Below are 20,433 nucleotides of genomic sequence, written 5' to 3'. Positions count from 1 at the left end.
AATAACAAAAGGGAAGAGTGCTGCACTAAGCTGCTGATGTTCAAGTCTGCACTGGCTCTGCCATACCAACACCAGCATTCAACAGAAACACAAGACACACGGAGCCTCCTAAACCCAAAACACTGAAACCGATCACAAGCGCACCGGTGACAGCCGATGACGGATCGTGGTTTGTGTGCGCATGCAACTTCTTTGTTGTCGTTTTATCTTTCAGGAGCTGCCATTGTTCAGGCAGCAAAGGATTTACTAAGAACTGGTCACATCCCAACACGTCCTGGTGGGAGAGTCCCACTATCGGTATCTCTTCCTCTCATGAAGCAGTATTTGCTCTTTGAAGGGGAGTCATGGCGGAAAATTACCAGAAGATGAGAGGAGAGATGCTGTCTTGTTCAGAAAGATCAAGTATGAGATAACCAACTTAAGGACTGGGGTTGCAACTAAGGCTTATTAGTTTTCCAACTGAAATCAAATCAATGGTTTAGTCTTTGAAGTTCACAGAGATGTCCCTGGTGGCCTAGGGGTCTGCTGTATTTTTAAAATCAAATGTTGACATTAAAAAGTTATTCTGCTGCAAAAATAATGGCAAAGATTTTAATATTTCCTGGTTGTTTCAGTTTTCTATAATATTAAAAAGGGGAATATTTGGGGGATTTTGGACTGTTTGTTGGAAAGTAAAGAAGTTTTATTTGACTCTGGCAAATTACACCAAATATTTTATGTTTTTTAACTGCAGTTTAAATATATGCAAATGTTATAAAAAGTTAACCTCACTACATTTATCGTAATGATATGATTTTACTGAAAGTCAATAAATGATAATTCTGAACTTTTCTCCGAAATGAAAACTAGGCACACACACCCACCCACCCACCACAGCAGTGTTTGGCAACCCATTTCCTCCACATTACCACTGTCACAAGCAGCTGCCACACACTCGGACATCACACACACACACACACACACACACACACACACACACACACACACACACACACACACACACACACACACACACACACACACACACACACACACACACACACACACACACACAGCTTCACTCAGGTCGACAGTATTTGTCCTTCGGAGACTCCAGTCTGTTTTAAATCCCCTCTTTATCTAATTACTCTCCATCTTATTATCATCATCATATGTGAGCATACACACACACACACACACACACACACACACACACACACACACACACACACACACACACACACACACACACACACACACACCTGACTCATGTTAATGTATTTGTATTTCAGTTTTACCTCCCACATTTCGCAACCACTACCAAGACAAACATTTATCATCCGACCTGAAAATTGAGCAACAAGACAGATCAGACTTTCTCAACCTGTGCTGTGTGCTGTTGAGAGAAGCACTCAAACCAGGGTGTGCCCCGGCTAACAGACGCTTTAGGACTGAAGCAACAGATTGAAACATTTCTTAAAAGATCTTAGTATTTCACTAAATGCATTCGATCCCGGAAAAACACTCCGCACAAAATAAATAAGTGTTTTTTCCCCAAACTGCTTTGAAACCAATAAAAGCATGCTGGTGTGGTGAACACTTAGCAATTAGCAAAATGACTACAAGTCATCTGATGCGTAAATACTGATCCAAACATACAGGACTTCTGCAAGGCGTCACTTTGCACTGAACTGGGACGCTGTGGAAGCTTTTGAAAGCACTGTTGTGAGATTTCCATGCCTCATGTAAATTGTGGAGAAGGTTAAATGAGACGCGATAAGAAGCCGGCGTGTCCTTGTTCTTCAACAGCTGTGCCATCTGTATTAGCAAATATACAAATCCATTATCAGAACGGAAACAGCTGGAGAATGAGACAGTCATCCAATTACAAATCAATCTAACATGTTAGATAAAAAATGAACAAACTGCATCCTCGAGAAACACACAGAATGAATATAGAATTACTTCCTGTAGTTAGAGAACCGTTGAGTGATGATGCAATGTTTTTGTGATTGAGGAGTTTCATTGCTCTCATGTTTTTAGAGTTTGAGGCTGATGGGGAAAGAAAAGGACAAAAAACAGAAGAGGGAGTCTTGCACAAGGACACACACACACACACACACACACACACACACACACACACACACACACACCAGGAACTCTCCTTTGAAGATTATTAAAAAAGGAAGATGAAAAACATTTTTTTCAGGTTACACCATTACACAATGGAGAGGTGAATGGCTGCAACCTCCATTGATCTGCACTGACGGACACACACACACACACACACACACACACACACACACACACACACACACACACACACAGGTCAGGAGCCTTTGTAGCCAAGTGCAGGACATCCATTTTGTAAATACACCATTTTCATGTTAGCGACTGCTTTATTCAATAGCAATTCCAAATAAGACATCCAAGAGGGTGTTTTTTCCTGCAGGACATCAAGGACCTGAACTGAACCCGGATACGGGAACAATCGCTCAGTCAGCCGCGTTAGCAACGTTTTTAATGTGACCGACAGCCGTGGAAACAATTTAGCATTTATATGGCGCTGTCAAAAAGGGCAAGCTGATCCAAACCTAAGTGGCAATTTGACAAGCGAGCAGTAAACACGCTGACATTTGCATGCTCATTGGCCATTCAAAAGGGCAAAGCCGAGGGAGTGACTTAATAGAGTGAGTCGAGCACAGAGCACTAAGAGCGGAGTCACAAAAAACAAAAAGACTTATTTAACGAGGCGAGGGTCGACTTGGCCGTGCGATTTTTTTCAGACTGGATTGTTCAGGCGGCACATTCAAGTCTGAGTTTTGGACTTTAAGTCGATGAAATGTCAATGTCTCAGTACTGCCAGGCTTGAATACGGTAGCATCAATCATTGAGGTTGTGTGAGCGACTCCACAATGACAATGTTTATGTTTTTAATCCTCTGACGGTTACAGTGAATGTTTATTTACACGCCATGCCAAACATTTAGGTAACCTAAGTATTTCAGATCTCTGTCACACCTTTACAAAGTAGAGCTGAAACAGTTCGTCAATTCACCCGTTAGCTGATGAACAGAAAATCAATCTGCATCAATGTTGGTGGATTACTTGTGATTTTTTTCACGTGTGTAAATGTGGCTACTTGCATTTTAAGGGCTGCAAATAATTATCTTCATTATGGATCTTCTTGGTATAATATTATATTATATTTTATGATTAATCAATTGATAATTTAATGCCAAATAATTCCAAAAGTAGTGAAAAACTTTCCCAGAGCCCAAGGTGACGTTTTCAATTAGGAGTGCAAAAATACAAAAACACAGGAGAGCCGTAAATCCTGACAATTGAGAAGAAACGGTAAATATTTACAATAAACTGATTATCAAAACTGTGGATTCATGTCTGTCGATCAGCTAATCGATTAAGACTTTCAACACTTTACGTGACGTACTTCAATACATTCATTTAAAAAGGCTCATCTATAGTAAACTTGTGTCGGTGGACTAATCACACTAACTTCACCACTGTGGTGTTCAGTGATCCTTTGCAATAAATGTAAGTTTGGAGGTCATATTTTTATGATCAAATAATGGTTTTAGTCTTTCTCATATATGATGATAAACTAAATATCTGAGTGTTGAACAGTCAAACAAAACAAGACATTCACCCAAGGGAATTAAGGAAATTATAATGGTATTTTTTTTACTATTTTCTGACAATGTTAAGACAAAATGATTAAAAGAGGAAATAATCAACACATGAATCAATAATTAAAGTCCCCATAAGTCCCCAAGTTATTCCTTTAATGTATTCCAACATTTTCCAAGAAATTTAATTAACAATGTTTTTTTTCCTTAAAGACAAACTTTATCATAATAGCTCACTTCTCAAACCGTTTGCTCCCTGGCCAACCTTCTCTTTGCATCGAGACATCTCTCACACCATCACACTGCTCTGGTAGAGCCTTCAGTAATGAGGCGATCGTCCAAATTAGCCTCTATATAAGTGAACAGCAGTGTGACAAACAGGGGGGGGGGGGTGTACTGGTCTAAACAGAGATGGAGAGTACAGGGTTACCTACACGTGTGCCAGATCTACCTGTCCTCAGTATCCACTTACAACCCAAAAACGCGTGTTCACGTGGGTCACTGCACACGTGCAGAGGAGCGCCTCATTGGATGGCACAGCGAGATGTGCATTTCCACCATAACATCATACTTTCCAAAAAAAACATAACACCCATCACCAACTTCCTCCTGTGATTATTCACCATCATGCATCTTGGTATTTGGGTTGGTATGCACTGGTTGCCATAGACACCACTAATCTTAGAGATCAAGTATGTCACCAGGAAGTCAACAACTCACTCAGAGCTGTCAAAGGAAAGTTTGGTTCCGATCACGCTCTTGTCTAATCATCTTAAAAATCAACAAAAAACGCGGACACAAACTTTTTATTGTAATCAAGATTTTGTGTAACCATGGAGACCTGCAGGATGCGCACGTTAAACCTTTAGTGTGTCCTCAACAAGACGCCAAACATAACTTAAGAGAGTCGTAAAACACTTGCTCTCACCTTGAACACCTCGGAGAAGAACCCCGCGCCGATCTTCTCGCAGCTGAAGTCGTCTAGGCGGGCCAGGCTGGACACGGCGCTGCGCAGGGCCCGGTACGAGGACGGTCTGGTCCGGTTGGTTCCGTGGACGCTGTGCATGGGCGGCTCTGCCTCTCCCTCCTGCTCAGACTCGACCCTCTCCGTCTCCATCTCCATCTCGGACGCCCCGGGAAGAGGAGGAGGAGGAGGAGGAGGTGGGAGGAGGACGTGGGACGTGTGCGTAGTTTAAAATCCAGCCCGACTACTGTTTACATTTCCCATGTCCGCCACAAGGCCACGGCGCAGGGCTCCCCGGAGAGGGGAGGAGTGAGGAAGTCTCGGTTGGGGAAAACAAATGTCGCAGCTGCGGTCAGCGACCGGTTTGTCCCAATTCCTGCTGTCAAATTCCTGCACACGCCCGGGACAGGCTTGCTTCTGTCCAAGTCTACCAAACTACGCTGCTGCAGGGCTGCATCCTGCAGAGTCAGTGCGCAGTTTGGGTGAAGTCCCTCGTGCCGTGCAGCAGAGGAGGCTGTGCCGTTTTCTAAACTGCGCAGGCTGCTGCTGCTGCTGCTGCTGTCTTGGCAGCGGCGTCTCTTTTTCGGTTTCCTCAACTCTGCTCCTCCTGCAGCGGAAAAGGCCGGGGCTCCCCTTCCCGGTTCCACCAATCGAATCCTGGGTTTCCAGTGCGCACAGAGCTGCCTCAGTGACGCTGCAGCCTATTAAAACTGAAGAGAGAGAGAGAGAGAGAGAGAGAGAGAGAGAGAGAGAGTGGAGAGAGGGGGGCGGAAACAGGGGGGGGCGTTAATTCGCGAAATCATAAAGTGTGTGCATCGTATGAGACTGATGTGACACTAAAACTCCTGCTCGCACCGACTGAGCTGGAAGAGTCTGTCAACAATAACAACAACAACATGCCGATTACAAAAAGCGATCTGACGCGCGCACAATGCTTCGAGGCGTGATTAAGCTCGTTTGCGCCTCTCAAATTGTGTTTCATCAGCATTACCATGAAGACGAAGCGGATCGCATTTGCTCTCAGTGAACACATGATGCAAACAATAATGGGATTAAGAAGAAAGCCGATTCCATCAGAGAGTTGATCGTAAACGAGTTCTTTTGACACGTTATCTGCTCGCAGATAACAGCCGTGGATGCAGCAAGATATCTCCTCTGCTTGTTTTTGCCTGCACTTTGCACATACACACACAAACACACACATGCGCGCTTTACTACTGACCCGATCACTCGGGCAGTATTCGTGGATGCACTAATGGTCGCTCGGTCACACTGGGGGACTCTGAACACGCGCATGCCGCCTGCATGGAGCCTGCTGATGCTCTGCGGGGACCAGCGTGTGGCGGAGATCCCCAGCCTGACTGCGGCTTGTAAATTATGGATGCCAAACTGTGCTGAGTTTGTGAGCTCGTCTGTCACGGTCTCAAGTCCCCCTCCGGATACGGATAAACGCACGCACGCACGCACGCACATTTCAGCTTCACGATTCAAACTGGAGGAGAAGAAAAAAAACCGCTGATGCACAACTGCACCGAGAGGCACGCGTGTTGTCCGGCGAAGGAGGACCGGACTTACCTGGCCTTCTTCTTAAAGCGTAACCTCCACATGTATGCGCCGGTGTCCTCTGCAGAGCCCCGATCAGCCCGATCAGCCCGGTAACCGGAGCTTTATTTTTTTACTAATTAATCATCTTTGTGCGCCGCCTTCACTCACACACACACACACACACACAAACACACACAGACTCACGGGCTTCAGTGGTTTCGGTTTACGTCCCCGCGCTGCCTGCCTCGCTGTGGGTTTGGTTGCATGTCGGAAGGGGAGCGGTGACTTTTGCTGTGCTTTATTGGAGGCGGCGAGGCGGGGCGGGTCCACACGTGATCACCGCAAAAATGCACCTGTGGGGGCGTCTGAGGCGGCCCAGCGCTCACCTTTAGGGGATGTGTGGTTGTGTATCTAAACTATCTCTACCACAGATAAGGCGTGGGAATAGTAATAGTAATGCGTCATATTTCTGCCAAAGAATGGTGAGACTTTTAATATTACTGTGTATATATATATATATTATTATGATTATTATCATCATCATCACTACTACTACTACTACTACAATTATCATCATTATTATTATTAATATTATTATTATTATTGAATAAATCTTCCCTGAATATTAATTCAGTGATTATTTTAGTGTGGCTCAGGAGGATTTAGATGATGTTCTTGAATGGTCAGGGTCACACAGGATAGATTAGCTCTTGGGCCATCCTCGAGGCTAAGTACCATGTTTACCTCTGCCTCAGTTATTGGTTGTAATTTACAACATATTTACGATTATTAAAATAACATGACGTGCATAGAGAACCTGCCCAGTCGGTCATCCCAGGGGTCGCAAAATAAATCCGAGGGGTCAAAAGATGATTAACAGGAAAAAGAGGAAAGAAAACAAGGTTCAGCTAAACTGGTATGTGTTCATTTGAAGGCTCCTAACTCCCCATCCAACTGTCTACAAAGCTGCTGAGTGGACACTTTCCTGTTGAAACGCTGTAAAGTAGCCTGATGGGAAACATTTAAGGAGTTGTTAAGGGCAAGACAAATATATGCCATGTCTAAGTGGGATGTGTCGGCTGGAATTAGTCCAAATTGGCTTGTAAAAAAGTATAAAGGATTAGCCAATAGCAATATACTTTATACAGACACTCGTTAAAAAGAAGCTATTGCAATGGCTTTACTTGTTTAACTGCTGTAATGTGATGTATGTCTTTATGTAGCTGCTGTATAGAGCACTTTTCAAACCCCAGGGTGCCAAAGAAGCAAGTTAAAATATAAAATGGAGATTTAGGTAACAAGACACCGGACCAGAATGAAATAAGTCAAACCCATCCCTGTACTACAAGCTCAAAGACGATCCAAGTACAACTCTCAGATGAAACCATGTTTTGCTTGAGGAGAGATTACGAAGATGATACTCACTCAGAGGTGGGTGTTTATGCTCTCGACGGCTGATCACGAACATTGTGTGGGGAACCCGAAAGGCGCTGGATGCCAAAGAGCCATAAAAAAGTGTGTCGTACAGCGTTAAGCCATCTCACACCTCACGGCCACATTCTCAGAGAGATGACACGCCGTTAACACATTCAGCTGCAGGTGTGGAATGAGCTTTATGTCGTCCTCGCTGCAGTCTCTCACTGCATTATTTATCAATCAGTTCATTGGCTCTGTCCTAAAGCCAAAGGGAAAAACACTAAAGTCACACTATTGTTGCTAATGATGATATGTACAATGTATTATTTAGAGCCGTTGATCACTTATTCATCACACTGACTGTTATATCTGTCCAAGTTTGGCTTCATTGAGCATGCGTGTGAGGATTATGTGCAAGCATTCATGCATGTGTGTGTGTGTGTGTGTGTGTGTGTTTAGGTGTGTGACAGGAGATTATGCTGACCTTTCAGACTGGTCTCAGGGTTAATTTATCACCCGGAGGGCGCTGTATATTGTTGGGCAGAGATTTTCCTCTGATGACTTTCTGTTGTCTTTATTGACTTGCTCTTCAAATAGCTAAACTATGTGTGTGAAGAGCAAACAACCAGACAGTCTAACCAAACTCTCCTAACTTTATGGCGAACGCTGAACAATGGCGAGCAGATATTACTCCAGATATAATGTGGGAATTTTCATTTTGTGTTGACTTTTTCTATTAATTGATATTTGCATCTGAAAGAATGTAAGCAAATGATCTTCCCATCAGCTGTAATTTGTGTTTAGTGCTAATAACTAAATGTTAGCATGCTAACGCGCTAAATGGTAGCATTTAGCTATAACCATGGCTGAGCCTACAGATAACATTTTTAATATACCATTTACACCAAACACTGACTCTAGATAGGGTCATTAGCGTTTTCGTGTTGGCAACCGTGGTCCTCCTACACGCTTGGCACATGGGAGTTTTAGTTTGTTGCAATCTGCAACCTCACCACTAGATGCCACCAAACACCAAACACTGCACCTTTAAAACACACAGTGATGGGACTAAATGATACGCTGCCAATAAACCAAACCAAAGCCAAAAAGACCTCAAAGAAACCAATTCACACTGTTAAAAGACCCAAATCAGAACCTGATTTAAACAGTCCTGTATTTATCTAGGTACACTGTAGATGTCTTCACTACAAACTCCTCTACTACTAATATTTAGTCATAGAGTTTTTTAGTAATAGTTTTTTTCCCATCATAGTAAAACTGGGCTTAAAATCAATGTGAGTCCATCTTCCTTCTGGTCTCATGAGGGACCAAATAAAAAGTATCTTAATGAGGCTGGCTCTCGTTCAGATCCCCTGCTGAAAAGTTTTAACAACCACCCCCCCCCCCCCCCCGGCTGGAAGGGAATCAATAGCACACTCCTGCTGCATCTAACACCTGAGCTGTTCAGATCCCCTTCACGAGGCGGATCAATCCACATACGGAGCACAACAGCAAATGTTGGACCAATACTGATCCACGAGCTGTTAGTTACAGTGACTGAGAGGAAGCTCACCCACTCAACGATATCCTGACTTAATAAAGAAACCTGTCTCACTTGCTTTGTAGTTTTTGTTCTTTTCTCCACAAAAAGAATAATTAAAACTGCTTGTTTTAAAAAAAAGAAACAACATATGACTGTATCTCACCCCCCCCCTACATCTGTACAGCGCTCTGACCACGACCCCTGCTCTCGATACGGTGTACAATGTAAATAAAACATCAAGCCCCTCCTGCGTCTGAAATTCCAATTTCCACCTATACATCCAGGTCTGGACAGTAAAATCTATACCCTGAGCCTGCTGTGTCCCGATGGTGGCCCCACATTAAGGCTCATCTGTGGGTGCTAACGAACACACTCTCCCCCTGCTCGGCCCTAACAGGCAGCCAGGCGGGGGGGGGCTGGGGGGGGGGGGGGGGGGGGCTGGGGGGGGGACTGGGGCCTTTATAATTGGTTTTTAGAGGACACCAGCTGTTTCATGTGCCTGCACGCCTGTCCCCAAAGGAGGAGCAGAGGGGTGAGCGGGGTGAAGGGGGGGTGAGGTAGTGGAGTTGCCACATGGCCCTCCTCCCCATCCCGCCCCCCCCCCCCCCACCCCATCTCTTCTACCTCCCCCCCTCCTCCTGTGCTGGATGAAAGACTCCTGCTGAGTAGACAAGAAGAGGTGTTGCTGCATTATAAAGTACTTTGTTTTTTGTATTTATCATCAGGAACAATAATGTTTTTATTAAAACACGTCCTCATGATAAACTCTTAAACAGTAGATGGGAGTCATCTTGCGTTACTAAGCAGCTAAACAAAAAAAAAAAACGTATGAATCGTGATTTAAGGTGAAAAAAGTTTTACCTGCTTCTTCCACCCTGCAAATAATATTCTGGGTAAATCATTTTCACTAATGAAAATGGTCACTTAGGCCCACAAGACAACCACAAAGACACACACACACACACACACACACACACACACACACACACACACATGCAGTCAGCTTCTCAACCTCAAGGGACAGACATATCAGCCGGCATTGGTCTCCAGGGCAGAGTGGAGGCGCTGGAAAGTGGATCCCATCCAAGTAAAGTAAATTACTGTCCACTCAGAGATGACTGGAACCAGGGGGGGGGGGGGGGTCTCATTAGGAAAATTAAATGCCTGGATAATACTTTATGTGATCCGCTTGGATGTTATTGTTTCCAAGGAGGACAGAGTTTAAAATTACCAGCCAATGAGTACCAGAGAGTCATAATAATGAGCTATAGGTAGAGGATCCCGGGACAACAGAGGCAAGAAAAAAGAAGAAGATGTAAATCAATACAAAAAGAGCCCGAAGCCATCGTGTGTTGTTCACTGACCCCGTATCACTTCACCCTGAAGGCCTGCTTCCACAAAGGCTTTACGGTTCCCATAAAACGCGCAGGAGCACACGCTAAAGACACAACATCATCTCAAAATAATGGGCAGTTAAGTGCGGTTACATTTGCTTTATATGCACTAGTCCAGACAGCAGCGTCTGTCCTGCACAGAGACACAGACGCTGCAAATTGTGTGTTTTTCCTCCGGTTTTCCCTCCTGTCTCAACATGCCCGGTAGTTTTTCAGAGCCTCACAGGTAAGGAATGATTTGTTTTTCTTGTCTTGGTTTGGAATGTGATATGTTTGTGTGATGTTTCTTTGGACTGGGCGCACCCCCTCGAGGAGTATATATATATATATATGTCTTTTAACTCTGTGACCGTCACTGTATTTTGTCGACGGATGACCCTGTTTGTTTGCTGAAGCGTTGCCTCTCAGCGACATGTTAATGGGTTAATGGGCTGTGGGCTAACGTCTGTGAGCAAAAGGTTGCAGAAAGACATCCCCCCCCCCCTATAGTCCTTTGACAGATTATAAAGTGCACTCACCTCGTCCTGGTAGAAACTTCCTGCCTCTGAGCGTCATCTCTTAATCTCAAAACAGGCCGTGACATTAGGTCCCTCCTGAAAAAAAAAAAGAGGATCAATAAATAGCTCAGCAGGGAGTTGCTGCCATTCTGAGGATAATACTGATTTCACATTTCTTTTATTCAAAGCCCTAAATGGAAGTTTTCAACTAATAACATGAATGCACAACCCCCCCCCCCCCCCCCCCCCTCGTTAAACAAACTTATCAGGCCAATTAAGCTGTTGAAATAAAAGACAAGGAGCTATTATTTAACATATGAATACCCTCGAGCTGCAGTGTAACTATAGCTGTCAGATAATTGTATTGGAGTGAGAAGTATACATTATTTTTCACAAAAAAATGTAATGACATGTAAATCAGGGTCTTTTATTTTCACAGTACATCTACATCTGTAGAGAAATGAAGCAAAAGACACCAGATAGATAAAAGGCTGACGAGACGTTATCAGGTTCTGTTTTAAATAAAGTGTCACAGGCAGTAACGGTTTCGTGACATTACTTTAAAAGATGAGGTGTTCATTGTGCTGGTGGTGCAGTGTAACTCAGCAGCAGACAGTATGGATTCTCCACTAACCCACTGACCTGCATTGCAGAGGCAGTTTTTTTGTTGTTGTGTGAGCTACGTGCTCTGTTTGTGAAAGCAGTGAACATTACAGCCTTTAGCAATGCTGCCCTCTAGTGTTGACAGACCGTTACTCCACTGGAGCACATTTGATCTGTGTGGGACAAGAAATACTCCCTTTATCAGAATATTAAGATTATATTATTAGAAAAAAATAATAGTGACTAACACCTAAAAGTGTCAAATTAATGTAGCAGATTAAAAAGGACAAGATGTCCCTCTAGGGTGTGGAACGATGCCGGACTCTGGCTCCAGCTGGCAGGCTTCCAGCTGTGCAGAGCTCTCCGGTAAATCGAAGGGTGGAGAAATCTGTTTCTACTCCAACAGATGTGACAGTGCTTCTGCAGCACTGCTCTCCTGATATGGAATCTTCCATAATAAACTGTACCGTACCGGTGGGTGTTTACACCGGATACAGTGCGTGGAGCGGACCAAACGGGGGACCCTTCAGTTATTGTCCTTGTTGACTTTCACAAAGGAAAACCTCAGACATGAACTCCCCCAAAATACAGACAGGTTATCAAATGCTCAACCAGAGAGGATGTGACGTCATACACCAGCTTCTGTGGAGACAGCTGTGTACAATCAATAACCAGGGTGAATTATAACAATGACAAACCCTGGTGCACAGCTAAACCCAGACAGCTATATGGTTGCATAAGGATCAGACATTTAGGAGTTGAGGACATGGACAAGTGACTCTGCTTCTGTCTGGAGAGGTCTCAGACAGATCACCAGCCACAAGCCTAAAGCCCCCCCCACTCCATGAAGGGCCTCCGCCTCCGGCAAACGAGCTGAATGACTTTTACTGTCGCTTTGAAAGACAATAGGAGAGTCCTGACCCCATCCCCCATCCACCAGGCCCCCCTTCCCCCAGCTCAGCAGGGGCCCATGCCTCTCAAACACCTATCCCAGTGCCCCCCCCCACCCCCAACCAGTCCACCTACAGGTGGCAGATTTGACCATCTGGTGACCTGGTGCAGTCTGAACAACCCAGGACCTCAAGCAGCTGAAGAAGTCCAACCTGCCACAGACAATGATGGCGCACTTCTACACCGCCGTCGTTGAGTCCGTCCTCCGCTCCTCCATCAGCGCCTGGTACGCTGCAGCCGCTGCCAAGGGCATCATTCGCTCTGCTGAGAGGGTGATTGGCTGCAATCTGCCGTCCCTCCGAGACTTGTTCGCTTCCAGGACCCTGAGGCGGGCATGAAAGATGGTAGCCGACTCCCCTCCCCCTGGACACAAACTGTCTGAGCTCCTTCCCTCTGGCAGGAGGCTGCGGTCCATCAGGACCAAGACCTCATGCCACAAAACCTGTTTCTTCCCATCTGTAATGGGCTCATCAATAAAGCTCAGGACCCCGACTGACTCTGACATCCCAATTTCTTACTGTTACACTCCCTTGCATAACCTTTCTTTATTAAAATACACTTGCCACTTTAATAATATACTTGTTTTGACGTACTGTTATCAGTTTGTTTACCATATTTTATTGTAAATTTTAATATTGTTCTATTATTAAATTATATCTTGATTACTGCACTGTGTTTATTGTCTATTGTTACTCACCATTCAACTCAAATTCCTTGTAGGCGTCACGTACTTGGCAATAAACAGTAGAAGTAGCACAAAATGGAAATACTCAAGTGAAGCACAAATACCACAAATTGTACAGAAGTACAATACTTGAGAAAATGTTGCTGCCGTTTGTTTGTTTATATTTTGATATCATTAATCTGAGTATGGTAAGTAACTAGTAACTAAAGCTGTCAATGTAGTGGAGTAGAAGTATATAGTCCATAAAATGGAAGTATCTTGTATATTATACTTCAGTAGTACTTGAGTAAACACTCAGTAACTTTGAGTTGATGTAGACGATCAGAAGGAAACAGAACTGTACAGTTAAAGTAATACATATAATGTGAGGTTCTAAACATTTGTTTAGAATGTGGGGTTGAGCTGCAGTATATTATATAATATAGCATTTCTTAAATTACTGGGGAAAGAATAACACGGGCATTTTCAGTGAAACATTGAATTTGATTTTACATCATTTTTTAATAAATGGCAGACTCAGCATGTTAATGACTGCAAAAAAAGCTACTCACAAAACCAAACTAAATCACTTGTTAAATCCGGAGATAAAACATGAACTTTGATACCCCGGAGGACGTCATCATCATCAAGCAAGACAAAATACAGGCTCTATTCCGGTCATTGTTTTCAAAATAAAAGCTCGTATCTAAAAGTCTTACTGTATCGCATACAAGTTCAAATTAAACGTTAATTCTGGATCCTCGTAAAAGTGATAAATAGGTGAATAAATACATAAAAATCTTAATTCAAGATCGACGTACTATATTTTTCGGTACTGTAATTTAACAGTACATATTGTGAACAATATAGAACACAAAGCAGCAATGCAATACATATGCGAGGCCAACTCATTACTGAATAAATTATGACATATAGCCAACATTGTGCAGGGTTTTCAATACGTGTCATAGAAATATTTCTTCCAAAAAAATTGGAACTAAATTTAAAATGTTTAGATAGAAAAAAAAGAGGCAAAACATGAACTTCCGGTTCTGTCCTCGCTAACCTGTGTCAGAGTGACGTAGCAGCTTTATGTATCAACCGCCGTCAGCTGGGAGGAGTTCAATCCGGCGTGACCACAGCCGAGCGACCACCGACACCTCCGAACCATGGCGCTGACCCGTCTGGAAAAGGCTCAGGTATGGCTCTCCAAGGCGGTCATGGGGGTCTTCTACATGCTGTTTCGGCTCCTGTCCCCCCGGAAAGCAGAAGAGTCAGGAAGGAAGAAGAAGCTCCCGGCCGTCACCAACCCTCTGCTCGCCGTGTCAGCGACGCAGCTCGCGAGGAAGATCCGGAGGAAAGAGGTGTGTACCCGGGTCAGACAGGCGCCGCTGGACGGGACGATTAACTGGCTTATAAACGGTCAGATCTTGTCAGCGTGATTATTTAATCCCTCACATCCCCGGAGCTTGTTTTTAGCCGTATTACACCCAATATGACAGCAGCACCTGTGGAATAAGAACAAGTGTTGCTCCTATAATACACATTATAAAGTGGACACGATGGTGAACAGCTGCTCTATAACGTGCCTGCAGCAGTGTCTGTAGAAAGTTAAGGGTAGGACCTGATGTGCTTTAAACACACACAGAGAGAGAGAGAGAGAGAGAGAGAGAGAGAGAGAGAGAGAGAGAGAGAGAGAGAGAGAGGGAGAGAGAGAGAGAGAGAGAGAGGGAGGACGGGTTAACCCACCATTGAAATTAATTACAGTAAACTTCCCCAAATATTGAATTCATTTGATTGCAGTATATTGTACAGGTTGTTTTTATGCAGGGCTGAAAACAAACTAATCAATTAGTCAAGAACTTTCATGATAGCTGATTCGTTCAAGTAATTTTTAGGCAAAAATGCTCTTATATATATATTCAGTTTTATATATTATAAACAGAATAATTAAAAGGATAATAATGCATAATGCAAAAAGCAGCCCAACTTGTACGGCCGTGCCTTAACATTTGTTAACAAGTAACACTATCACTATGAAGGCTCTTTTTTTTTTTGCCTCTCTCGTCATGACCTCACCTGGAGGAATGCGCTGTAATAATTGTATCTAATCCTGTATCGTCTACCTGTGGTGTTTCTGCAGGTGTCGAGTGTCGAGGTGGTGCGAGCTTACATTGACAGGATCCAGGAAGTCAACCCTTTCCTGAACGCCGTCACTAAAGACAGGCAAGAAGGAATCCTCTGTCATCTGATACCTTTTTATTGTGCTATAGAGCTGCAACTTTTGAATATGAAAGTTGCTCTTTTTTTTTTCCAACCCACTATTTTAGGACAATGCATACACAAAAGACAATCAAACAATGAATCTAGAATCAGATTACTTGATAATAAAATAATAGTGAGTTCCAGACATATTGTGCTCCCATGTTTCTTTTATTAATACATGTTCCTTATCTTTAACTTTTAAACTGTACTCCATCATCTGTCATATTTGCACTGACAAGCTGTACTTTGTAAGTATATTTAATAATGAAATGGTAAGAACGTGGCAACACTCAAATGCTTCCCCTGTGATGCACAATCTTAAAACGAAGCCTTTTCTTTAAGCGGTTGTTAAACAGAATTGGGTGAAATAATCCTCCGCACAGGTTCGACGCCGCCCTCCAGGAGGCGACGCAGGTCGACAAGCTGATCGAGGAGGAGACTGGAGGAGAGGAGGTGCTGGAGGATCGACTGCCTTTACTGGGAGTCCCACTCTCTGTCAAGGAGTCCTTCGCCCTCCAGGGTAACTCCCACGAATCTACTCTCCTGTCAGCCAGTTTCTTTCCTTCACATGCATCCAATCACTAGTGTCATTTGTATGTATCGCTTTGAGGCAGCTTTGTTGATTCTCTTTATTTTATGATTTCCGTCTCGCAGGTATGCCCTTCACCGTCGGTTTGGTCTCCAGGAGAGGAGTCGTGGCCACCGTCGACGCCCCTCCGGTGGCCCAGCTGAAGCGAGCGGGCGCCATCCCGATGGGCGTCACCAACACCAGCGAGCTGTGCATGTGGTGGGAGTCCAACAACTACCTCCACGGCATCACCAACAACCCGTACGACTTCGAGAGGACACCGGGAGGAAGCTCAGGTTAGAAACTGTCTATCAAAATCGGTCTACATGTTTTGGGGGAGTCCTGCTGCAATATGTGGGGGGGAAAAAGTTGAACCAAGATGGAGCAGATCCACCCGCTGACCTGTCCCGCCTCTCCGTTTCCGTCCTCTTTCCCCCGGCCCGGCCTCAGGCGGGGAGGGCAGCATCCTGGGAGGAGCAGGCGCAGTCATCGGCATCGGCTCCGACATCGGCGGCAGCATCCGCATGCCCTCCTTCTTCAACGGAATATTCGGCCACAAAACCACACCCGGTGAGAGAAACTAAATGTGAAATGTATCGCACGCTACTATAATGGATCACTACAGCGTACCTCACCGCGGCCGATTGTGCGCCTGTAGGTGTCGTGTCCATTGAGAACCAGCACCCGACTTTCTCCGGCAGACAAGAAGAGTACTGCAGCAGTGGTCCCATGTGCCGCTACGCCGAGGACCTGCTGCCGATGCTGAGGATCATGGCGGGACCCAACGCTCACATGTAAGAGCGCTTGTTCGCAGCGGCAACACCGACGGTTCTCTTTGCCTGTGCGCTTATATTATTGACATAGCGGCTGTAATATTTAAATAACTGTTGAGATGCAAATACGGCGATCGTCAGGAGGCACGTGCCTTTTTAGAGAACGTTTAGAAAATATCAGTAACGGATGAAATGCTTGAGGTGCCACGTTTTGATTTGCAGTGTTTCTTCACACATCTGTGTTCAGGTTGTCCTTGGACACAAAGGTTGACCTAAAGAAGCTGCGGTTCTTCACCATCCCCCACGATGGCGGCTCTGCAGCGACGTACCCAGTCAGCAAAGAGCTGCTACGGATTCAGAGGAAGGTGCGTCCGATAGTTCTGCAAACTGTCTTCAGTCGGTAACAGGACCGGTTCTCTCAAGAGTTAAAACCCTTGCCGTGATGTTCTCCAGGTGGTGGAGCGCCTGGAGGCCGACCTCGGCGTGAACGTCCAAGAAGTGCGTTTCCCCGAGCTCCGCTACGGCTTCCAGATCTGGGACGCCTACATGGGTCTTCCTGACAAGGAGGGCAAGGTAGGTCCTCCTGATCCACGTCCTTGCACACGTGTGTGTGTCTCTGTACAGAGCAGTGTGTTTGTTCATCAGTCGTAGAATGAAGGATAACGGAGAAGTCTAGCTCTCTATTTAATCAGTGAAAGAAAGCAGCCAGTGTAACAGAGCCTATTGTGTCTGCTGCCAAGAAATGGTTCACTAATCTGTTTAGCTGCACAGGCACAGCATCTCACACACACACACACACACACACACACACACACACACACACACACACACACACACACACACACACACACACACACACACTTCTGCAGGGTCCTTCAGTTAATCTGATAAATCTTTATTACCGCCTTCTTATTTGGGTTCCTTGGTCTGAAATATTATATTATTTTAATATATCTATCTTTCTATCTCTATATCCGACAGCTACAGTTACTAGTTACTTTAAAAACACGATAAGCTTATATGATAAAATGTTACCGGTTACAGATTAACCCGGCGGTAAATACAGGCCCAGATTTGTTGGGAGTCTCGTCCACAAACGGGAGCAAACCTGCTTTACTCTTCTGACTGAAATTAGAAACATACAGCATGCTAGTGTCCACATCAAGGTCAGTCCATCAGTCCATGGACACACTGGTATTACTGCAATTGAGAAAACCCTGTGAGATTTATCACATTACAGTGACACAATGACTTGTGTAATCTGGCTGGTTCAGGTGCAGGTTCCTTTGATTTGTACCCGTAGGTAGACTTGGTTTGCAATGGAGGGCGAGGCCTCCACCTCCACACACATTACAAGACAAACACGATGAAAGCACACAAGGCTACAAAGTACACAAACGCTGCTTCTATAGCATCTGCTGCTATGATTTTGTTCACCTGAGTGAAGGCTGCTGGAACAAAGCCGTTCTCATACCGCTGTGTTCCACGCCTCCGTCTGGAAGGAAGAAGCTGAAACTCCCAGAGCAAAGGGTCCTTTAAGACGGAGCCGGTTATCCGTTGTAACGGTCTGGTGTCCGGGGACTCAGCCTGCTAGACCACTTAAACAGTGTGATGCAGAGAGTTTCTGTTCTTTAAGGATAGGTTTCCAAACCATGACACCGGAGAAAAAGATCAAATCGATTCAATAAAATAAGGTCATCTCGGTTTTGTCAATAGGAGAATAGGAAATAGGAGAGTTTCCTCAAACAAAACAAACGCTGGTGACCCTTTTTGCACACGGCTACACATAAACTTGCCTTAATGGATATGACTTCATGTGTGTGGACTCGTCTTCTGAAATCGTGTCTTTGGTTTTAGAACAGAACCGATCTAAAATGATTCCTTTCCTCAGCCTCCGAAACCGTTTGTTGAGCTGATGGGGGAACCAGGACAACCAGCGTGGCCTTTTTGGGAGCTGCTGAAATGGCTGATGGGAAAATCAGAGCATACCATGGCTGCTATCGGTAAGAGGGTGGGTGGGTGGGTGGGGGAGGGGGGAGTCATTTATTTTAACTGCTTTTAATCGATCTTCATTTGTTAATATTTAAAGGGACATTTGTTAATGTTTCTGTGGTCCAATCCACCCAGAACACTGTAAAATCAGTTCATTTTTAAATAAAGTGACGTGAAATAATTTGCAATAATAATAATGTATTACAATATTGAAATTCTTCGATTTTTTTTGTTTTTAAATATAATTTCTTAATTATTTTAATTTTCACGTATATATTTTACATGTTCATTCATGTAATTATCTATTTTCTAATTCATTATTAATTTATTTAATATTGAACACTTTGCAATATGAAAAAAAACTACATTATAAACTGAAAAATATGTTTATATTTATAATAATTTAATATCTGGACACAAACTAACTGTAAAACTTTAAAATAGGCTTCAGTTACGTGTGAAATAAAACATAAAGAATGAGAAGACAATCCTATTGGCCATGAAAAGTGTGTGTGTGTGTGTGTGTGTGTGTTCAGGTTTGGCCCTGATGGAGATGACCCGTGGTATCAAACCCTCCGCCTTCCTCATGCAGCAGAAGGAGAAGCTGCAGAAGGAGCTGGACGAGCTGCTGGGCACCGACGGGGTTTTTCTCTACCCGTCTCACCCCCGAGTGGCTCCCAGACACCACCACCCGCTGCTGAGGCCGAGCGACTGCGCCTACACAGGTCAGTGCTCGCCGTAGCTCAACGGGCCGGACCTCCTCAAGTGTTCAGTGCACTTAAGCTGTGAAAGAAAGCGCTCTTCAGTCTCATCCTTCCTTCCTTACCTCCAGCTATAATCAACGTCCTCGGGCTGCCGGTCACCCAGTGCCCTCTGGGTCTGGGCGAGGAGGGTCTGCCCCTGGGGGTGCAGGTCGGTGCCGGGAAGCTGCAGGACCGCCTGACCCTGGAGGTGGCGCTCTACCTGGAGAAGACGTTCGGAGGCTGGAGGGACCCCGGGGCCAACTGAAAAAATAAACAAAAAACCAAACCTCATGCTGACAGCATTACCAAATGCCCAGACTGGAGCCAGTTGGGACGGAGGACTGAGGTGATCTGTTACCTGCTGCTTGCTGTAGTACACGAAGATGGAAGAGATGTTTGCACTGAGTTATTCCAATTGCATTTTATAATTTCCTCTGTTCAGAGACGATTGCATCACGAGCACAAGCTTTAAAGAAATGATTTTATATAGAAGTGGAAATAGAGCAAAGACACAAAACGAGGCTTTCTGTGATTGAATATCATGTTCACATCTTAATACGGTGCTAGTGACTCAACTGTTCCAACTAGTTAGACTTTTTACCTGACTCCATACACACCACTGTAACATGAAGGTGTAGATTAAAGCTAAACCTAATCAAGAGATCAAGTGTTGTCAGGAACAACAGAGGGACATGTTCCAACACAATGACACAAGCCTAGTTGTGTTTTAATGTGAATGCTGTTAATCAATGGTGGAGTCTGATTTATGCTGCAACTCGTTTAATTTCATTAAAAAAAAAAAAAAAAAAAAAGATGTGAATACTTTCTCTCATTTCTGCAGCAGGTCAGGTTAACCCTTTTTTTTGGGGGGGGGGGATGGAAAGATGGTT

At 44.4% G+C, this 20,433-nt stretch overlaps 2 protein-coding genes across 4 annotated transcripts in view; one reads left to right on the top strand and one right to left on the bottom strand.

Annotated features, from left to right (window-relative positions):
- tesk1b (testis associated actin remodelling kinase 1b) overlaps positions 1-6,396 on the bottom strand; it is a 21,095-nt gene extending 14,699 nt beyond the window's left edge. For 2 of the 3 annotated variants that reach the window (XM_068728199.1, XM_068728201.1), the window contains exons 1-2: positions 6,165-6,390; positions 4,554-5,299 (exon numbers count right to left, since the gene is read on the bottom strand). In XM_068728199.1, the coding sequence (XP_068584300.1) occupies positions 4,554-4,748 (195 nt within the window). In that variant the 5' untranslated portion in view covers positions 4,749-5,299; positions 6,165-6,390. Of the gene's footprint in view, positions 1-4,553; positions 5,300-6,164 lie in introns of all 3 variants that reach the window. The other variant, XM_068728200.1, reaches the window with a different exon arrangement.
- A 7,905-nt stretch (positions 6,397-14,301) lies between these two features.
- On the top strand, positions 14,302-20,358 carry faah2b (fatty acid amide hydrolase 2b). The gene is made up of 11 exons (XM_068728184.1): positions 14,302-14,566; positions 15,346-15,428; positions 15,851-15,987; positions 16,122-16,331; positions 16,486-16,605; positions 16,694-16,829; positions 17,056-17,173; positions 17,262-17,381; positions 18,700-18,811; positions 19,337-19,525; positions 19,633-20,358. The coding sequence occupies exons 1-11, from the start codon at positions 14,372-14,374 to the stop codon at positions 19,806-19,808; spliced, it is 1,596 nt and encodes a 531-aa protein (XP_068584285.1). The 5' UTR covers positions 14,302-14,371; the 3' UTR covers positions 19,809-20,358.
- The last annotated feature ends 75 nt before the right edge of the window (positions 20,359-20,433 follow it).

Source organism: Cebidichthys violaceus, unplaced genomic scaffold (genome assembly GCF_023349555.1).
Source record: "Cebidichthys violaceus isolate CVI_PGR_0920_01 unplaced genomic scaffold, fCebVio1.0.p SCAF_41, whole genome shotgun sequence".
NCBI classification, from domain to species: Eukaryota; Metazoa; Chordata; class Actinopteri; order Perciformes; family Stichaeidae; genus Cebidichthys; species Cebidichthys violaceus.
This window is presented reverse-complemented; position numbering and strand designations above follow the sequence as displayed.

Excerpts from the sequence above, each read along its gene's own strand:
- faah2b (XM_068728184.1), top strand. The coding sequence starts at position 14,372 with ATGGCGCTGACCCGTCTGGAAAAGGCTCAGGTATGGCTCTCCAAGGCG. Across the intron at positions 14,567-15,345 it reads GGAAGATCCGGAGGAAAGAG|GTGTCGAGTGTCGAGGTGGT; the intron begins GTGTGTACCCGG and ends GTGTTTCTGCAG. Across the intron at positions 19,526-19,632 it reads GAGCGACTGCGCCTACACAG|CTATAATCAACGTCCTCGGG; the intron begins GTCAGTGCTCGC and ends CCTTACCTCCAG.